The sequence below is a fragment of the Chiloscyllium punctatum genome, chromosome 6 (genome assembly GCF_047496795.1).
Source record: "Chiloscyllium punctatum isolate Juve2018m chromosome 6, sChiPun1.3, whole genome shotgun sequence".
NCBI classification, from domain to species: domain Eukaryota; kingdom Metazoa; phylum Chordata; class Chondrichthyes; order Orectolobiformes; family Hemiscylliidae; genus Chiloscyllium; species Chiloscyllium punctatum.
In genome coordinates, this window is record NC_092744.1 from 77965902 (window position 1) to 77984904 (window position 19003).

At 42.7% G+C, this 19003-nt stretch overlaps 1 protein-coding gene across 1 annotated transcript in view; it reads left to right on the plus strand.

Annotated features, from left to right (window-relative positions):
• sned1 (sushi, nidogen and EGF-like domains 1) overlaps positions 1-19003 on the plus strand; it is a 154736-nt gene that overhangs the window by 119472 nt on the left and 16261 nt on the right. Inside the window, exons 18-21 of the mRNA XM_072573058.1 lie at positions 6421-6604; positions 9597-9709; positions 13371-13649; positions 18002-18167. Of these exons, the coding sequence (XP_072429159.1) occupies positions 6421-6604; positions 9597-9709; positions 13371-13649; positions 18002-18167 (742 nt within the window). The remainder of the gene's footprint in view (positions 1-6420; positions 6605-9596; positions 9710-13370; positions 13650-18001; positions 18168-19003) is intronic.

The window sequence follows — 19003 nt, forward strand, 5'->3', positions numbered from 1 at the left end:
AAATTAGTGACTGGAGTGGAAACGATGGCTGACATTCCAATGTGGGGTCATGGTCCAGGAGGAGATGGGAGATAGCGATGTGGCTGAATCTTAACTATTAGAGGTAGTCAATAAATTGTTAGCCAGCGACGCCCTCACCCACATCAATGAATAAAAAAAAAATCCACATTGTCAAGGAAATGTCAGTGTAGGGCCCACAGCCTCCAGCCATTTCCAGATATCACCTGGAGTAAATCAAAGTGGCTAAAGACTGGTATCTCTGATCTGGAGGAGGCCAACATGAATCATCCACTTAGGACTGCTGGCTGAAGGCAGTTTCAGTTGCTTTAGTCCTGACATTTACACTGACATGCTGATCTCCTCCATCGTTGAGGATGGGGACTTTTATGGATCCTCCTCCAGTTAGTTGAAAAATTGTCATTACAGCTCCATGTTGTAGATCTCACCTGTTGGTTCTGGGATCATTTCGCTCTGTCTGTTGCATGCTGCTTATACTAACCATGAAGTAGTCCTGTGTTGTATGTTAATGCCTTATTTTTAGGTATGTTTTGTGCTGCTCCTCCAAAAGGAATGCCCTTTTGTACTCTTCATTGAAGTTAGAATAAAATTACCATCTCCTTATGCACTATCTCAGTAGAAATATTTGTTTATATTTCCGAATAGTTGTCATTAAGCCCCCATGAATACTTGACTGGGTTTCAAAATCATAATAGGGTTCTGCGTTCTGTTTGATTGTTACAGTTAACTGTTTTTGAGGGTTCTGAGCAGAAATTTCTTGTGTTTCATGAGAGATTAACCACAAGTTTTAAAAGCTTTGATTGGGTTTCATAGTCGGGATTTCTTCATGCTTGAATATGCCCGATTGGGTTATGCTTTAGGTTGTTGAAGTTCTCTACATCTTCACATGACTCCTGAGGTAACTCCATGATGAATACTGGGTGGGTGGCTATGGAGGCATCATGAGATATTTGAGGGGTCATTGGGATGGTTGCGATCATGAATTAGTTTGGGTGTAGGAACAAGAAGCAGGAATGGGTCTTTCAGCCCCTTAAACCTTCATCTGAAAGAGATCATGGCTGATCTGAACTTAGCCTCAAATCCTAATTCCTGTCTATGCCTGATAACCATCACCTCAACACTTCATAGAATCATAGAATCCCTACATTGTGGAAACAGGCTCTTCAGCGCAACAAGTCCACACCGACCCTTCAAAGAGTAAACCAACCAAGCCCATTCTCCTACCCTATTATCCTACATTTCCCCTGACTGATGCACCTAACCTAACCTAACCTAACCAACACATCCCTGAACACTATTGGCAATTTTGCACTGCCAACTCACCTAACTTGCACATCTTTGGACTGTGGGAGGAAATCTGAGCGCCCAGAGGAAACCCATGCAAACACTGTCCACACAGACAGTCGACCGAGGATGGAATTGAACCCGGGCCCCTGGCGCTGGGAGGCAGTAGTGCTAACCATCATGCCACCCTTTACTTATCAGGAACCATTCACCTCTGCCTTAAAAATATTCAGCGACTCTGCTTCCACTATTGCCATAGGAAGTGGTGTAGGGACATGACTTGGCATAGAGATATCATAAGTTGGCATGATGAATACTGAGAGCTAGAGGACATTCTGCTTCAAAACAAACTGGGATGAACTCCCAGAGAACCAAAGAGAGCCTTCTTGAAATAACTCCAACAGGAGCCAGTATCCTGTCACCAAGTTACCCTCTATTTACATTTGGGAAGTCGTTGATACAATAGACAATAGGTGCAGGAATAGGCCATTTGGCCCTTTGAGCCAGCACCACCATTCATTATGGTCATGGCTGATCATCCACAATCAGTATCCTGTTCCTGCCTTATCCCTATATCCCTTGATTCCACTATCTTTAAGAGCTCAGCCAATGCTCAGAGTGAACAGGATGTCTGACAATCCTGTTTATATCTGTCAGCCAGGGCTCCCTGATTGGACCAGATTAACAGCCCCAGTAAGGGAACTTGTATCCTGGCTGAATTTGTTACAATCACTACACTTCAAATCGATCCACTTCGGCACTCACACACCCTGCTGTAATCACATACCGTCTACTTCCAGGTTCTGATGAGCCCAGCAGTTTCCTAGCCCAGAATGCAACCTCAGTACAATGGCCCTTTTAAACCAGAATTGGCAAGCCAAGCCCCAACCGAGCTACCCATTGTGTGGTAACAGTTCTGCCCAGCATACACACTATAGTGTCAGAAATTGTCCCAGTATCTGTAAATGAAAGAAAAGGTACACCTTCCACATGTTTGACTCATCACATTCCAGGTGTCGCATTTTATTAGAAAACCTTAAAATGGAAAGAAAAACAGCTATTTCAATGCTGCAAACCTCTGACCCAGGACATTGTGCAGACTGGAAAATACCTTCAATGTCCATCCCACAGTACTAGACCCTGAAGGACTGTATATGTTCAAACAATAATATTATTTGTGGCTTTCAATAGGTGCAGCTTGACTGGAATAGAACATATTGTTCATTTAATGATTTAAACCATTTATATGATCCAAATGACTGTAAGCAATGCCATGAGAGATTCTCTAACACATTTGTACAGTTGTAGTGCTGTGTCAGCCCGATAGCAAACGTGGGCCCATACTTGGAACACTGCCAAGACCGCAAATAATCAAATCTAAGCCTCATGTTTAATGGCAAATATTTGTCTGAAATTAATTTTCTCTGCTATCTTAATGCATAACAGAATACACAAAATACAGCCGTACCATCCATGGGACACACCCTGTGTGTCTGATCTTTGGCAATTTCTCAAAATGTAATGCTGTGCGTTCTAGAGAGAGCCAATGAATATCACTGTGACGGTCCTGGCTTCCCGCATCATTAACGTTGTTGAGTGTGTGTTCACGAGAGACAATATTTGAAGGATCTGTTTTCATGCCAGAGGAGCAGCCACGTATAAAATCAGCAAAAGCAATCACAGCAACAGCTTGTATTTATCATAGTGCCTTTAATAGAGCAAAACAAATTAACGCATTTTACAGAATAGTCTATAAACAAAATTTGACATCGAGTCTCACAGAAGATGTTAAGGTAGCAGTTCAAGAGGTGGAAAGTGAGTTAGATTTTAAGGAACCTCCGAAACAGGGAAAGAAGAGGTTCATGGAGGGACTTCCAGAGTTTAGGACCTTGGTAGCTGATCCCAGTGCCACCATTGCTGGAGCAATTCAAGTCCTGTTTGGCTGCGGTGGAGGATTATGGGATATGAAGGGGGGGGCGTTGAGGCCACAGACAGATTAGCAAACAAAGATGGGAATTTTAAAATAGAGGCATTGCTGAACCGGGAACCGGTGAATGTTGGTGAACACAGAGTTGAAAAGTTCGCTGGACATCGTGCAAATCATGACATGGAAACAAAGTTTTTGATGATCTCAAGTTTTCGGAACATTGGAAGCTGGCCAGAAGCATCTTGTAAATAGTTCAATCTAATGGTAACGAGTGTGGAGTTTTCAGCCAAAGATTAACTGAAGCAAAGTTGGACATTTTACGAAGGTAGAAATAAGTAGTTTTAGTGATGGTCTGAATTTATGAAATCAACTCATCTTGGGATCTCATAATAACATCATCATTGACGTCCAAGTGCTTCAGACAGTTTTTGGGAGAATCAATGGTTATGAAGTGGAATTTCTGGCCATGGAATTGATAACAATGACTTCTGTCTAACCAATGTTTAATTGGAGAAAATTACTGCTCTTATGATATCAGATGTCATTGAACATCGACACTGCACAAACAGTAGAGGGATATCGTCATGAGATACAGCTCTGTAGGATCAGTGTATCTAGGGAAACTGATGCTGTTTTTGAATTACGCCACCAAGGACAGCAAGTAGATGAGACATATGAGGAGACCAAGGATTGACTCTTGAGGGTTCACAAGAGATAATTGAGGGAGAGCAGGAAGAGAAGCTCCTTCCTGTGTTACTCCTCACTGGGCAGTTCACTGGAAATTAAGTCCTACTTTTCCCAGAGTGTCACCAAAGTTGCAGATTTTATCAAAGTCCACGAAATTCCTTTGACTTACCTGTTTGTTTAGACCTAGGCAAACATAATGCACAGACCAGGTTTCTATATTTATCCAGAATTACTATTTTTTACAAACAACTAGATTCTAGCTACAGTTAAACAATTATGAACTATTCACAAATAACTTTACTAGTTAAACCTCTAATTCCATTATAACTACCCCTACACACACTTACAGACAGACACAGGCAGACAAAAGATGACTGGTGATGTGGGTTGAGGGGGAAAAACAGGGAAAGCAGTTCAATGCCCTTTTTCCACCAGCTCATGGAGTTAAAAATTTGCTTTTCAGGACTAGCTGTCCTTCAATCTCTCTTCTCCTGGTTCATTTCACTTCACTTCCTGACAGGAAGCATAAGCAATTGCCGAACAAATTACATAGTTTCCGACTGTAAAATTACAGTTTATAGCAACTGGTGAGAAAAACTATCTGGCTTACTTCAGATACCTCTGCTGTAGAAAATGCCCCCTGCTGGAGGTCCAAAGGCTTCTGTCAATATCATTCACACCCACAAGCTGTCCAGCTACCCAAGATCCAAATACACAGTGGTTGGCAGGGTGATGGCTTCTATCATAGACAACTGGTTACCATTCCACAAACCAATCAGCTACTTTTTACCAGCTGAATCTCACTTTGAACACTTGCCTTGATGCCAACTTGACTGCTACCAGCCTCCTCCTCTGGTTGAAGAAAGCAATAATTTAAACACCACTTATGGCATTTGTGTAACGTGCTATAAAAATGGGCAGCGATGCCTTGGTTTTTGAAACAACATTTTTCCCGTTTCAGTCCGCAATTAAAAATACATTAAAGTAAAAAAATGAGATTTAGAATTACGAGTGAATAGCTATGAATGCTTCCTGGGGAGTGTCATTCTGCCCACCTGGATAATGGTAGGGAAATATTGCAGGATGGTGTCATATGGTTGCAGATAGGTTGAGAAGGACATGGAGGGATTGTTATCATTTATCACCATTTCACTGGATGTAATCTTCACCTTTGATTCGAGTCAGTTTGGGACTCTGGCAAGGGTGGAAATCATAGTTTGATGAATTCAAAACTGGTGTGCTGGAAAAGAGAGGCACATATTTTGGAGGCCACAACATATCTAACGACTTGGGAGAGGAAGGGGAGGTTGGAGATTAAACATTCACAAGGACAGTGGGATCAAGTGTTAGTATTTGGAGGAGAGGGTAAGATCTGAAGGCAGAGGCATAGTAAGTGAGGAAAGCGAGTGATAACAATAACACCAACAATATCGGCCAGCCCAGGGCCCAGGAGGGAAAGGTGAGTGGTCAGCAGTGAAGTGGGATTATATTCAATGGAACAAGAGGTGGGTCTCATGAATAATTTGAGCTCAGAGTGTTGGCAGGATAACTAGAAAACAATACAGGTTTAGATGGATGTTCAGATTAAATGGAATCTTCTTGGGATTCTTTGACAAGCCCCTAAGCAGAAGGATACAATTAGGGATCCTGTGAGATCTGATCTTCCAAATAATTTAATTAATTCACTCAAATACTAATGGTAATAACTACAGAGTTACTTTGTGCTCGTTTAGTAGTTTTTTTCATATCTTTTATTCAGGATAAAAGTCTGCTAAAGATTTAAACTTGTATGCATGGATCTGGCTACTTTATACTTTCACATTTGATGAAAGTGTTGGGCGTCTCAATTAAAGAGATGATGTGTAATTACTTATTGTCACTATTATACAGTGAGCCAGTGTTGAAGAAATAGGGCAAACTGAAATTTTAAGCACCAACTCTTGTTTCCTGCCCTGTCCTGATTCTTTCCTTGCAGTCTCAGATTTTTCCTCTGAGATCACTTTGGATGCATGGTTGCCACATTAAGCAGTAGCCTATCTTTCTGTTTTAAATGCTGATTGGCACTCTACATATCTGCATCTTTTTCTGCTTTTTCCTTAAAAGGACTCATTCTTATCATCCATGCTCTGTCATGCTGCCATTTGTTGATGTTAGATCTCCAGTCGGGTATGCTTAGTTCATAATTTATATGGTTTAAGATGTAATTTTTCAGTTGTAAGAATTAAAGTTTAAGGTAGTGAGCGGGGGGTTGGGTGGGTTGTGAGCACCTTATCCAAAACTGATCTAAACTACCATTCTCACAAGTTTGCAGTTGATTCCACTTGGTGCCATGTTGGTTTCAGAGTTAATAGCTGGAAAGGAAAGTTTGTAAAAGCCGTGGATGATCTGTCTGTAGTCCTTTGGTAGATGTGATCAAATTCTGTTAAACTATTACTGGGCTTTCCGCTTGCCATTCAAGAGGTAACCATCCCAGTCTGAATGATGATTTCTCTTCTTCCGTCTAGAACCTGGTCCAGTTGGAAACCTGTCTATAGTGAATGTCACTGCATCCAGCATATCCGTCACCTGGTCTTTACATAATCCAAAGCAGTCGCTTGTCAGCGCTATCCGGCTCTCTCTGAAGTCCCCCGACTCAGCTGAAGAAACAACTGTTTTGCTGGAGTCTAACCTCACGCACTACACCTTTCGGTAAACAATGTCTCCCTATCCCATTAGCTCTCCACCTCATCCTGCTAACCTGGGGCAGGAGGCCCTTCTGTTTGACAAAATATTCCCATGTGATATATTTCAACAAGTTAGCAGGTAGTTACTGCTTAATGAGGACTCCTCTTTCTCCATTCGTCCTATCTTGGATGAAGCTTGGGATACTACAGTTGGCTCCAGTGTCCCAGATTAGTTGGAGTTGACAGTGTTTGCAAACGGAGTATTGGTGATTTGGCATAGAATGGGTGGGTCGAGGTTAATTCCTGATTAATACCCAGTCAGCTTCCCTGTGCACACTGGGTTGGATTCTCCAGGCCTTCTCGAAATGAACTGTTGAGGATTGGCAGCAGGCACAGATGTAATGGGCCAAATGGCCTCCATCTGCACTGTAACAATTAGAATACAAGATGTAGGATCAAAAGTAGCCACTCAACGCATCGAGTATGCTCTGCCATTCAGTGAGATCAAGGCTGATTTGATAATCCTCAACTCCATTTTCCAGCCTCTTCCACATGACCTTTGATACTCTTCCTTGTTAAAATCTGTGTCTCAGTTTTGAAAATACTTGACGACCCAGTCTCTACAGCCCTGTGCAGTAAAGGATTCTGCAAATTTATTTAATTCTGAGAGAAAAAAAAATATCTGTTTTAAATGGATTTAGTTTCTCCCTGAAGAGGAAATAACTTTGTCCCATCTACCCTGCCATGCTTCCTCAGTATCATAGGGTCCTTAGTTATTTGGTTCAAGTTACCCACGGCTCAGGTTGTAATCCTGAAATTATTGGAGATTATGCTGAACCTAATATACTTCTGAATAGTTCATTACCTTTCATTGGAATCTCTGTTCTAGTCCCAAGAATGTCATTGGTACCATCATGGACTTTGAAAACTGGTTCCCTTTCATGTTTCTGTCCTGTCCTTAACTCTGGCACTGGGCAGCTAACACATTCTTTGGGACTCTCACACACAGCTGCAAAGAACTATATCCATTCCACTAATTGTACTGTCTCCTACCAATACAATACTTCTATTCCCCCCAGCTCTCCGCTCCCCCCCCCCCCCCCCGCCAGCCCACCACTCCCCGTATGATGGTGGCATGGTCAGTTTGCTCATCATCCTGCATTATCCACTCTGATCTCCACAGCTTACTCAAACCCTTCAACTGTCAGGCAATTGTAGAGCCTGAGGCTTCTCAAAGGTAACTCCTTGATTACCCATATCTACCGCACGTACAGTTACCTGAGGATAGGACTGCCCACTTGAACAAACTGTCCAAGTAGCTTTCCCCTTCCCTTATCTGGCTCAATGCATCAAGCTCCAGTTCTTCAACTCATATCCAAATTTCATAGTGCTACCAGTACTTGCTATACATGTGCACTTGTGATGCCAAAGCATTCAAGGCTATTGGCCCAGGACTGTAAAATAGGATTGGAAGAGTTAGGAGGTTGCTTTTAACCACTAGAGACTCCATGGTCAAAGGACCTTTTTCCGGGCTGTAGATCTCTGATTCTATGAGATTTGTGCTCACTGGATCTTCTTGCTGTCCAGCAGCCCCCACATGCGGCAACAGCAACGTATCACCTACCTGCCACCTCTATCATACTTTTATTAAATTTATTAATGAATCGCTCCAGCATCCTTGCTCTTTACCCTTCATTGTAATTTCTTTATGTAAGTACCCAATCTTTATACCTGACAAACTATTTTTTAAGAAAAAGAGACAGATTGGAGACCTAAAAACAAAGTAAAGATCTTACTTTTTCTTTAAGGACTGGAAATACTCGCTAATCCGACTCACTAATCAATTGCTTTGTTTACTCAAAATCAACCAAATACCCCTGTCCTTTCAGCTCTTAATTCCTTAAGACATTCAACTCCAAAACCCAATTGTAGGTTGCACTCTCAAATGCAAAGTCATTCTAAGTTGCTACTTATATGTGCTCCCAACCAAAAGGGTATATCTGAGGCACTTAATGAGAGTTCAGTTTCATTGCATCTCTAATTAATCTGTTTCTCTTATTGCACCCCTTAGAAAAGAAAACATTTCTAACTCTGCATATGCACACACCCAGTGCCAGGTTGAATTAAGCTGAATTTATAGGCACCCAATACCAGCAGCTTCACCTTCCTTGTTGCTTGATCTTTGTGTCACTTTATTAATCAATTAAAGGCCTTTTCTAGCTGACACTGACATTTTGATCATGATTGGTGACCCCCTACCCTAAATGGAATGTCTGCCATGTGAACATGGGGGTCTAGGGAATGGAGTGGTCCTCTTAATTAGTTGCTATGTGTCTCAGATCGAACTCCCTAGTGGGAATGGCTGCCAGTGTGACCATGCTTCACCCTTGCCCTCAGCCAACAATGATATTTCTATCATTCTCTACCTCTTGACCACCACCATCCTCAACCCCTGTGTCTTTCTAACCCCTATGGCCCCAGCTGCACTCACCTTGTTTCCAAGATTGTACCCTCTCAGCCATATGTAGTCCGTGCCATAGCCACTGCCTCCCAATGGAGCTTCTGAGACTAAAAAGCTAACAGAGCACTAATTGGGATTAGTGGACATAAAAGGTACCTGACAGCTCCCTCACAAAGCCACTGTCTGGGTTGCCCCCTACTTCCTGGGTGCCATCAAGCCACCACCGCACCCTTACTTCACATCAACACCAACCCCAAGTCCGCGCCTACCACCACCTTCCCATAAAATCCAGCTTATCACATGAGGCTGTATTGTAAGATTGATATGAACACAATTGACCAATGCATTCTGGGGTCGAGAGTGCAAACTGGTCAGTGAATATGGTGGGCGTTGTACCCCGACTGACCACTGTACCAGTACACCTCCATATCCCAAGAGTAGTCAGGACTGTTGAGGGTTTTGTGGTGGATGGGGTTTGGCAGGGCATGGTGCATGGGGATATTTGATAGCCTTTAAAGTAATGGATCACTTGTTTTTCCTTCTTGTTCACCCACAGGGACCTTTCTCCAGGAGAATTCTATACAGTGGAGGCCATGCCGCAGATGAGTCTCGACGCTCAGGAAAGCTTTTTGGAGGGTCTCGCAGCTCCACCCCTGCCTGTGTGGACACGTAGGTTCTGATCAGCTTGGAAGCATTCCTTAGGGGTTCACACCTCATTGCACCTGAAAGGATCGAAACATTGTGCTTGACTGCGGGTTAGATAGGCAATCATTCATTGGGTAGCTACATCCGAGAGCACCGTTGCGCCTTGGATTAAACGGACTGATACTCATTGCGTGTCAGCCCATTGTAATGCTTTGTAAAGCTTCCATAACCCCTCATGGGAGAACATCAAAATTAAGATCAGAGGTAGGCCAATCAGCCTCTCAAAGCTGCTCCACCATTCAGTAAGATCCTGCAAGCATCTACAGTTTTAGTGTTTGATTTTCATTTTTAGGAATTTGTATCACCTACTTAGTTTTTAAAAATCCTTTCCGGGGATGTCAATGTTGTTGCCATGTTCTTGCGTATCCATGTAATGATGTAATTACATGTAAGGACAGGCTGGAGGGATTTCCTTTGATTTCTGCATCAAGAAATCTGACGTCTAGAGCACAGTCCCTTTTGGTGGAGAGAGATGTGAGACCACCCAGACATGAAATTTGTAAGTGTTGAAGTTCTGAGGGTCTTGGGGCGGGGGGGGGGGGGGGGGGGGGGGGAGGGAGGAGGGAGGGAGGGGGGGGAGGGGGAGGTCCCCATACTAGAAACAGTACTTTAACATGCCAGTATGGCGAGCTATTAGGAAGGCCAATATCACATTGGTCTTTACTGCATAAAAGTAAAGAATCACAGAATCTCAACAGTGTGGCAACAGGCCATTTGGCCCATCAAGTCCATATCAACCCTTCAAAGAGCATCCCACCAAGACCCACCTCATCCCTGCAACCCTGCATTTCCCATGGCTCATCCACCTGGCCTGCATATCCCTGGACATCATGGGAAATTAAGCACAGCCAATCCACCTAATCTGCACATCTTTGAACGGGACCATCCAGAGGAAACCCACGCAGACACAGGGAGAATGTGCAAACTCCACATACAAATCGCCTGAGGGTACAATAAAACTGGGTCCTTGGTGTTGTGAGGCAGCAGTGCTAACCACTGAGCCACCGTGCTGCCCTTGTTAGAATTGTGTAAGGCTTTGGGGAAACCACACCAGGAATACAGTGCGCACTTTTGGTCTCCATATTAAAGGAGGCATAATGTTGTCTCAGAAGTAATAGAGCAAAGATTCACTAGATTGATCACTGCAATGAGAAGGTTGTCTTTTTGATGAGAGGCTGACTAAATTGGATCTATAATACACCAGAGTTTAGAAGAATGGGAGGTCATCTCATTGGGTGGACACTACAGGTTCTTCTGGCTGAGTGGTGTAGAACCCAAGGGCACAGTCTCCGGATAAAAACTGACCATTTAAGACTGAGATATAAAGGATTATGTCTTTGAAACTACCTAACATAGATCGTTGTGCATGCTTTTTTGCTCAATGCATTTAAGGCTGGGATAGACAGATTTTTTGTTTTGACTCTAGAGATATGAAAAGTGGAGTTTTTGGTAGTTCAGCCATTATTGCATTGAATGGTGGAGCAAGTCTGATAGCTCCTGTGGTCTCTTCCTGCATCCATTTCTTATCCCATAAGGATAGGGTAGGTGTTGGTGGGATGCTCTTTGGAGGGTTGATATGGACTCGATGGGCCAAATAACTGCTTCCACACTGAGGTTCTGTGGTTATTTACTCTTATGCAATAAAGGCCAATGTGATATTGGGCTTTCTAATAGCTTGCCATACCTGCATATTAATGTACTGTTTCTAGTTTGGGGACCCCCAAGACCCTCAGAACTTCAATACTTACAAATGTCTTTATTGTTCTCTTTCTCTGTCTTCCATCCTAGCTCTTACTTTGTTACTTGGTCTCTCTCTGTATTTGCCTCCATCTCTCATCCACTATTTCTCTGCTTATTTGTCTGTCTCTCACTCTTCCTCCCACCTCAATTTGTTAGCTCTAACTTTTCTGTGACATACACAGAGAAAAGTCTATGGACTAAATTGTGTGTTTTTTTTGGATAGGTCTGAATTGCATCAAGTGTTTTGGTGGGTTTGGCACCATGAGTTGGTGGTTTCTTGTTGGGTTGTACCAAATGCTACTCAGTAATTACCAACCACGCCCCATCTCACCACACAATGTTCCTGGAATAACTCACTCTCAGCTGATATCTGCCAAAAGACCAGCATTCCTTCCATCTGCATCTTCTTTAATAAGTGAATGAGTGAGTGCTATGACTATGAGTGAAGAGTCTGGAAATGCAGCCTGGTCCAGTCCGTGAGCTGGGTGTGTGTGCCTGAACACAGTGTCCTAGATGCAGCATTACAACGAGAGTTACCAGTTGCAACCCAAGGTGCAACATTGCACAGCAGAAGTGACCTGTAAGTGAATTGAAGATGTGCCTCTTAGAGGTTAGCACATATCAGTTGCCAATGTCCAAAGACATAGAGTGGCCAGTGCCCATTGGGCATTCCCCTAGATGCTGGTCCCAGTGAAAACAACGTGGCAGACATTCAGAGCAGGAAGCGAGCTGAATCCACTGGGTGCTTACTTCGATTTCCTTGTTGAGTTTTTCCGACATCAACCTTGTTTGGTAAAATGGGAGGCTGAATATTAATGAGGTGAGCTTGGCTATCAACAACACAATCATCATTGTTAATTAGCAACTGTCCGCTGCCAAGTGGGGATCTCAGCATGCCGTTTGTGAAAAGCATAAACGGTAGAGCAAGTTGCTCTCAACATCAAGATAGGTATCATTGTATTTGTCGCCGATTCTGATCCACATCTTGGCCCATGTTCCTCAAACCCTTACAAAGTTGTCGTTGGTGGAAATTGGACAAAGAACACAAGGGATAAAGGTCTGTAATAGGATGGAAGACAGGAGAGAAAAGAGTTTGCAGGGTCGGTGGCGAAAGTGAGGGAATCAAATGAGTTTTGACGTCTTCTGCGTTCGACAATGAGTTTCAGACTATAATTCCTGCCCATCTTATTCTGTTTTGCATGTTGCATCTTGTTTTCTCATTGTTTGCTTTCAGATGGTATTTGTTTCCAATTCACGCCTCCTGTGGACACATCTGTTGTCTCATTACTTGTGCTGTTACTAAATGATAAAGTTGTCATTGTTTGATTGGACCACATGACTATTCTCCCATTAGAGATAAAGACAATTAGTGGTGGTTTAATCTGAGGGTCACCATGCCTGAAGTAAGGAGAGTGGTTGAGAAGGAGAGTCCTCCATGTAAGAATTGAGCCCATGCAGTTGGCATTACTCTGCATCGCTAACTGACCTCCATCTCTCATAGCTTCTGTCTTTGGCTCAGCCCCAACAAGTTTTCTGTCATTTAACCTGTCTCATCCACAACCCTGGCACAGACCTTCTCTCATGTTTACCCTTCCATCTTCTCCCACTTAAACAGCTTAAAACAGACTAAACATTCCCATTCTGATGAAGATGAAAGGTTGTGACGTGAGACGTTAACTCTGTTTCTCTCTCCACAGATGCTTCCAAGATGTAAACTCAAGTGCCTGATGATAGTCCTATTATGTCTAGCAATGGAACCTGATTTTCTGGTTCTCAGTGACTGGAATGTAGCTCCCCATGGGCCCACTGTGATTGCTGCAAAGTGAAAAGGACATCTCCAGGAATAAAGTAACTAACAGAAGCTCACTGTGTCTTTCTGTCACAGGGCCACTGCCTCCTCAGAACCTTGTGCTGGCTGGTGTTACAACAACAACAGCAAGGCTACGCTGGAATAGCCCGCTGACTGGCCCAAGTAATGGTTACATTCTCAATAGCACAACCCCTTGTGAAATGAAAAGCCGCTACATTCCCAATGGAAAGTTAACGGCCTACACACTCCGCGACCTGGAGACTGGACGGAGGTACAAACTGGCATTAATGGCAGTGCGAGACACCAAGAGGGGAAGGCTATTAAGTGACCCTGCCTATCTGAATGTCAGCACATGTAAGTACAAAAAGCCAGAATTTGGAAGCATTCAGTGATTAAACAGAGGTCGTGAATGGAGGAAATTGACTAGGGAGGGATCTTCAAGAGAATGTAGATAGTGGAGACAGTTGTAGGTCATGGTAACTAGTGGAGTTTCAATTCAACTAATAATTTGGGAATTGAAATTTAATTTCTGTAATGTTTACCAAACTACCATTAATTGTTGTAAAAACCCATTGGATTCTTTGGTGACTTAAGGGAGGAAATCTGTCAACCTTACCCATCTGGCCTGAATATGACTACAGTACCATAGCAATGTGGTTGACACTCTGAAACACCCAAACGAGCTACTCAGATCAAGGAGCAATTACAAACAGGTATTGTATGCTGGCTTTGCTGGTTACACTGACATACCATGAAAGAACCATTTTTCTGGACTAACACTTTGTTAAAGTTTGTTTTAAGGTATGCACAATACCCTAACTTATCCGATTTTCAAATCAAGCTTGATAGAAAGCATAGTCCAGGTTTCTGTACTGAACAGGAAGTATTATTCATTATAAGTATTTGTACGATAGCTACAGATACAGAGTTATAACATATTGGTATATAACACCACTAGCGAAAACTCTAATCCCCTTATAAACTCCCATTACATGAACTCCCATACAGACACACACACAGAGACAAACAAATTGAGAAAATACGTTATTGGTGGAGGTTGAAAAAACTAGAAAGTCAGTTCAGTGGTTTTTGCGTCCTGATTCCAATGTTGAGATGATCATCCTTTGATTTGGAAGGCAAGTTGCAACTGTCAAGTTGCCTTCCTCTGGAAGCTTCCACTTGTTTGTAAGAAGCACAGAGTGACTAATTCACTTGGTGAATGTTTCAAACTTACCAAGCCAAAGATCACAGCTCACAGTAACTGGTGAATGATAGATAACTGGTTTTCTGCAAATTTCAACATTTTTTTTTACTGCTTCTGTGAAACTGTACTCTGTGTGTATGTCTTTCTCTCGCTGCCTCTGTAACATGGGCTCTGTTCCAACCCGCTCAGTTCCCTGAGAATCACTTGCAAACAACTCTGCTCCTGATCATTTGTACATTGCAGGAATCCACAGTCACAAACGGAGTTCACAATTGGTGTCAAATTCCTTGCTGTGATATTGTGCAACCTTCCTGGTAAATCTCATTTTAAAAAAATATCACTGTTGTTGGGTCAAAATGCTGGAATTCTCACCCTAATGAGGTTGTGTGTCATGCTACAGAGCATGAACTGCAATGTTCAAAAGATAGTTCATCATATCCTTCTTAAGGGCAACTAAGACCAGACAATAAATGCTGGCCAATGAGTGAATTTTAACTTATATTCAATTGCAGTCTATCGTTGTTAAATACACAGTCTTTTTATAAGGGAGAGTAGACACAAATAAGAAGGGCAAAGATTAGATGTGCATACCGACTAGGAAAAGACAGACGTCAGGAGAAGATACAGGTAATTGATTGGACATGGGAACAAGATAACAAGCTAACATAGGAGAGAGAATAGTATAACAAGGACACAGCCTGGGGGTCAAAAACGCTGCAATCGAGAAGGGGGTGGCGGGGGGGTGATGAAGAGAAGTGTAGACAGAGAATGATAAGAGAGAAAATACATCAGGAAGGGAGATTGAAGAGAAGACACAGATTGAGAGTAGCAGGCAGAAGGGAAGTAGTGATAAGGCACAAGGATTGAAAATGGGAATCCTGTGTTGGAACGGATTTGAGAGGAGGATAGAGAGGGAAGATCGGAAAAGTGGGTGAGTTATAGAGAAGATGTATCAGAGGATAAAAAGTGGAACCAAGATGATGTTAAGTGCCATTTTGGGAAATATTACTATCTGTACGGGTTCTGATAAGTACTGGTAAAGATGCTGCATGCAGATTAATCTTTCACCAAGTCTTAAGAATCATTCTTGTCAAAAAGTAGCTGGAAATGCTTTGTCACTTGATAGCTTAATCACCTTCAACAGTCAACAACAGCATTGTGCATTTATGTTGCACCTTTAAGTGACTGTGTCCTGATGAATGCAAAACAAAAAGCTTCACAACATGTCTTTTTTTTCTGCTGTTATCAGGTTCTGTATGATCAAGTGACTTTAAGTTAAAGAAATGACCCAGTGTGTTTTTCACATTAAATGGATACAGGTTTAAGTCTGCAGTTTTGGCCTAGGATGGGAGCTGGATCTTCAAGGTTGAACAGTACAAGGTCACAGCGAATCAGGTTCACTGTGACTGGGTGGTGAGGAATGAGATGACACCAGTGCTAATGGAGCAGGGGTTGTAGTGCAGGCTGAAGACTCAGCCCTTGTTCATTCTGATGGTGAACTGGAGGAACTTATGACTAGGAGGTCAAGTTGAGTTGACTACTCTATGGCAATGACCTATTCAGATCCATCTCAAAACAGCCATTGTATTTCCAGCAATGATTTATACTTTTCATCTTACACCGATCCTCTGGGGTTCACTGAAGTCCCATCAACAGGCTGGATCACATCCTGCCCTAAAGTGATGTTTGTCATAGCTTGATGAACTGGATTGTTTGCCTTTTGGTTTCCTTATGTTTAATTGGACGTTCTTTTGTGTTTTACATTAATTCTGCCAATGTTGTTCAACTTTACCATTTGTCTATCAAGGTGGTGTCTACCTACTTTACTTTCTGGTTGTATAGATCGTCTTGCTGTCTGGAAAACCACCTTGCATTTCAATCGCACCTTGCCCAACCTTCAAAAGACCCAGAACACTTGATCGCCATTGAGATTCTGTTTGGAAGTGCAGTCATAGAAATATACCGTGCGGACACAAACCATTCAGTCCAACTTGTCCATGTCGACCAGCCAACCCAATCTGGCCTAGTTCCATTTGCCAGCATTTGGCCAATTATTCCTCTGAACCCTTCCTATTCATAAACCCATCCAGATGCCTTTTAAATGTTGTAAATGTACCCACTTACTCCACTTCCTCTGGCAGCTTGTTCCATACATGCACCACCCTCTGCATGAAAAAGTTACCCCTCAGGTCCTTTGTAAATCTTGCCCCTCTCACCTTAAACCTATGCCCTCGAGTTCTAGACTCCCTTACTCAAGGAAAAAGACCTTGACTATTCACCTTATCAATGCCCCCTCATGATTTTATAAAACTTTTTATAAGGTCACCTGGGTGACCAGGTAAGCATTGTTCTAGAAGTGGCCTTATTAATGACCTGTACAACCACAACATGACATCCCAACCCCTGCATTTGATGTTCTGACTAATAAAGGCAAGCGTGCCAAATGCTTTTTTCACGGGTTCTGGCTGCCTGCGACTCCAATTTCAAGGAACCAGCACCCCTAGGTCACTTTGTTTGGTGACACTGTAGGACGAGGAGTATTTGTACAGGAATTTCAGAAGGATACCTACCCACCCCTAATCCTACTAACCAAGTGTACAGCTCCATAGACGGAGAGTGGCTTGGACATGGCAGAGGAACCCTGACTTTACCATTTATACCTGTCCAAAGAGAGCAAATGTCAGGTAAGAGTACAGCCATAGAGGTGGCATCTTTGAACATTTTAATGGTTGTATCCAGATCCCTCCCTGGTTTTAGACTTGCTGGTCTCTATCACCTCCTTCAGTGCTACAAGCCTCCAAGGCTCCGTATTCCTCCAACTCTAGCTTCATGAGCATCCACTGACTTTGTTAATCCCATCATTGCCATCACCTGCCTAGCCCTCAGTCCATCATTAACTCCTCCATTCCTTTCTCCTTTACAAGATGCTGCTTAAAGAGCACCTGCTTCACCGAGCCCTTGATCACCCATCTGACTATCTCCACCTTTGGTTTGGTGTCAATTATTGTCTTCTGATGCTTCTGTGAAATGCATTGGGTTGCTTTGTTAAGTCAAAGGTGCTATGTAACTGCTATTTGGTTCATTAAGCCAAAAAAGGTCACTGAAGGAGCATGTGTACAATAGTAGTTATGCACAGTCAGTACACCGGATGTACGTTGGAGCTCTGAGTTACTGGAGGCTTTTCATTTTATCTTTAAGCGCAGAAGAGTACCAAATCTCAAAGGAAACAAAATTTTAAGTCATTTTGTAGTTTCCATTGGGATTTGGTATTCTTGTGATTGTATGTCCTGATGAATGAAAAAAACAAAAAGCTTTGCAACATGTCTTTTTCTTCCAGCTGTATTCAGTTCTGTGTGACCAAGTGACTATATAATGTTTCAGATCATTCACAGTGACCAAGGGCCTTACAGCCTTGGAAGTGATGATGTGGTGAGGTTTTCAATTCCACCTGTAAGGACCAATGTGAGCCAATAACGCTAAGTTGTATTGTATTTTTTCTTAGTGAGAATTCAAAGTAACACAAGGCAAGGGGAAACGCAAGGATACTCGAAGGAGAAGACAGATCCTGAGGAGTGTGGCATGTACAATAATAAGCTGCATGTCACACTACAACCTGATGAGGCGGAAACTGGCAATGGAAGCTACGAGGACAATTCCCAAATCATAAAGTAGGTGGAACGCTTCACTTTCTTTAAAAAAAATTCTTTTAAATCCCTTGCTTCCAATGAAACTCCAATCTCAGACCTTCCTTCAGTGTTGCCAAGTTGGAAAATAACCTTCTTAAATGCAGGAATGCTACACCAAGATCCACAAAACAGATGAAGCAAAAACGAACTGAGGGAAGTGAAGGCCGTTCTAGCTGAGACATTCAAAAGGGGATTAGGCTGTTACTTAAAAAGAAAAATGTTCACATTCTTCAGAGAAGATTGGTCTATGGCATTAAGTGGTTGATTCACTCACTTGAGCATATCTCAAGTCATATTGTGACCTATAGAAATGCCTGGGAGCAAGGTTGCATTACTATAGTCCCAGCAGGCCATAGGGCTGTTCTCTCATTAGAGACAGAGAGAGAGAACGACTGGTTGTGAGTTTAACCTGAGGGTCTCCATGCCTCAGGCAAGAGGAGAGATTGAAAAGGCAGGACCTTCATGGTACCCTCAGCTGGTGTGGGATTTGAACCCACGCTGTGGCATCACTCTGTGTTGCAAACCAGCCATCACACCAACTAAGCTAACTGGTTCATGGCAAGCCAAAAGGTCAGGACTGACTTGTTCAGTGATGCTGTATGACTCCATGTAAACTTTAGCAAATTTAGAGAGCTATATAGTGTGCCAAACTCTTGTACAACAGCCAGAACTCAACAGCAGCAAGTCTGAAAGTAGTTAATCTTACTTATCAACACTGATGCGGGATCCTTCCTGCTGCTGCTCAACCCTGTGTGCAATCAGAAATATGTTCATAAAGTAATAAACCTGTGGCATTAATTAACATTTAAGTATTAAGA